Below are 2,175 nucleotides of genomic sequence, written 5' to 3' on the forward strand. Positions count from 1 at the left end.
GAGAATACTTTTGTATAATCACACACACAAAAAAATATTATGTGTTTCTAAAATAAGTATAAAGAAACGTCAGAGTAATTCACAAAATAGTTTCAAATGTTCCACATACTGGTTCTCAACTTAGGTTGTCATAAACATTGTGACTTGTATTAAAAATAATGTGTTACCAACAATTGTTGAAAGTGCTGAAGTCTGGAGTGAGATACTTGCTTTAGAAGCAATCTTGAGTAGAGTGAAGATTATCCCCACTCATCCCACTCACTCACATTCCAGTATCATTTCTTTCACAGGGATTTTCATTAAAGGGTGGAACTATAATAAAATGGCAGAAAATGTATCTGATTGCAGAGTCCTTGCGACCATGAGGCAAAAGAAATAATATTCATTGAAAGTTGCTGTGCAAATAAGGCTGCAAACCACTGATCTGTCAGTGATTCCCTGACTTTATGGCGACCTGCATCCTCCCTTCACTATTTATTTATGATGCCTTACTTCATATGTACGCACTACGGTCTCTAGCAACCAAAAATTAGATTTAAAAAGAAAAACATTTCTATGTTATCACAAAGATCTCAGAGAACAATCCGCTATAATACTTACAGGTTCCACAAATTCAAACTTCTTCCTTTCTTGGATTTCCTGAAGCTTACATACATATTCAAGAGACAGTTCATAAAAGTGCTGCCGGTTCTGCTCCACTTGGATGTCTGCCTATGTTAAAATAATGGAGGCTAGTGAAATTAGAGACAGTGAGGAGTGAAACTTCATCAGAGGTCAGTGAAACTACAGTCCATTGCCTGTTTTTCTAAATAAAACTGTACTGAAACATAGTCACGACTACTGACTATTTGTATCGGTACCTTCTATGGCTACTTCTCTGCTACAACAGCTGAATTGAATAGGTTGCAACAAGGACCTCATGGTCTACAAAAATCTAAAATATTCACTGTCCGACTCTCTGCAGAAAAAGTTTGCAGACCCCTGCTGTATATGATGAGGCTGACCCCCAAAGGGCTGAAGATTAAAGAGGAAGGCTCTTCATGAAAAACTCTCCCAGACACCCAAGGTTGAACTGCAAACACAGAATCAAAATCACATTATTTCTGTGAACAAATCTTCTAAGTCTGAAGCCAACCTGGGAAAGAGAGCTGGGAAAATTCTAGTCACCTCAGCACTCATGAGTGAAGGCAACAGGTGACAAAGTGGCAGCAATGGCATCATCTCAAGAGCCTGGCTCTCAAAGGCAGGTCAGGGCTTGGAGCCCATGTTTGGGAAGTTATGCTCGTAAACCCTCACAATGTCCCTCTCGTTCCCTGGGAGCAAACGGGCACCAGACAGTCAGGCAGGAGACTACTCCAAAAAAAAATCCCAGCTCATCCTGTCTCACTGAAAAAAAAATTTGGAAGAGGAGCATAGTTCCACAGAGGAACAGCAGAGAAAGAATTCTCATCCTAGAAACCATTCTTATAAGGCATCATGTAATATATTTCCTAATTTGGTTAATTTTCCTTTTAAAAATATTTGGCTATTTCTCTAAAGAAGCTATACAAATGGCTCCAAGTACATGAAAAGATGTTCGACATTACAATTCATTATGGAAATACAAATCAAAACCATGAGATATCACCTCATACCCATTATTAGGATGGCTACTATAAAAAAAAAATTAAAAAAATAAGTGTTGATGAGGATCTGGAGAAACTAGAACCCTTGCGCATTGCTGACAGGACTGTGAGATGGCAGTTGCTATGGAAAACAGTAACGAGCGTTACCATATCATCTAGTAATTCCATTTCTGGGTATATACCCAAAAGAACGGAAAGTAGGGACTCAGATACTTGTACACCCACATTCATAGCAGCATTATTCACAACAGCTAAAAGGTGGAAGCAACTCAAGTGTCTATCAAAAGATGAACAGAAAAACAAAATGTGGTACTGACATACAATGGAATATTATTCAGCTTCAAAAAGGAAGGAAATTCTCACACATGCTACAGCATGGATGAACCTCGAGGACACTATGCCAAGTAAAGTGCCAGACACAGAAAGGCAAATAACATGTATGATTCCAATTATACGAGGCACCTAGAATACTCAAATTCATAGAAGCACAAAGTAGAATGGCACTTGCCAGGGGCTAGGGGAGGAGAGGAGTGGGCGTTATTTTTAATGG

At 38.9% G+C, this 2,175-nt stretch overlaps 1 protein-coding gene across 1 annotated transcript in view; it reads right to left on the reverse strand.

Annotated features, from left to right (window-relative positions):
- ARHGAP10 (Rho GTPase activating protein 10) overlaps positions 1-2,175 on the reverse strand; it is a 270,546-nt gene that overhangs the window by 166,058 nt on the left and 102,313 nt on the right. Inside the window, exon 6 of the mRNA XM_011359402.2 lies at positions 601-711. Within this exon, the coding sequence (XP_011357704.1) occupies positions 601-711 (111 nt within the window). The remainder of the gene's footprint in view (positions 1-600; positions 712-2,175) is intronic.

The sequence above is a fragment of the Pteropus vampyrus genome, unplaced genomic scaffold, assembly GCF_000151845.1.
Source record: "Pteropus vampyrus isolate Shadow unplaced genomic scaffold, Pvam_2.0 Scaffold47, whole genome shotgun sequence".
Taxonomy (NCBI): Eukaryota; Metazoa; Chordata; class Mammalia; order Chiroptera; family Pteropodidae; genus Pteropus; species Pteropus vampyrus.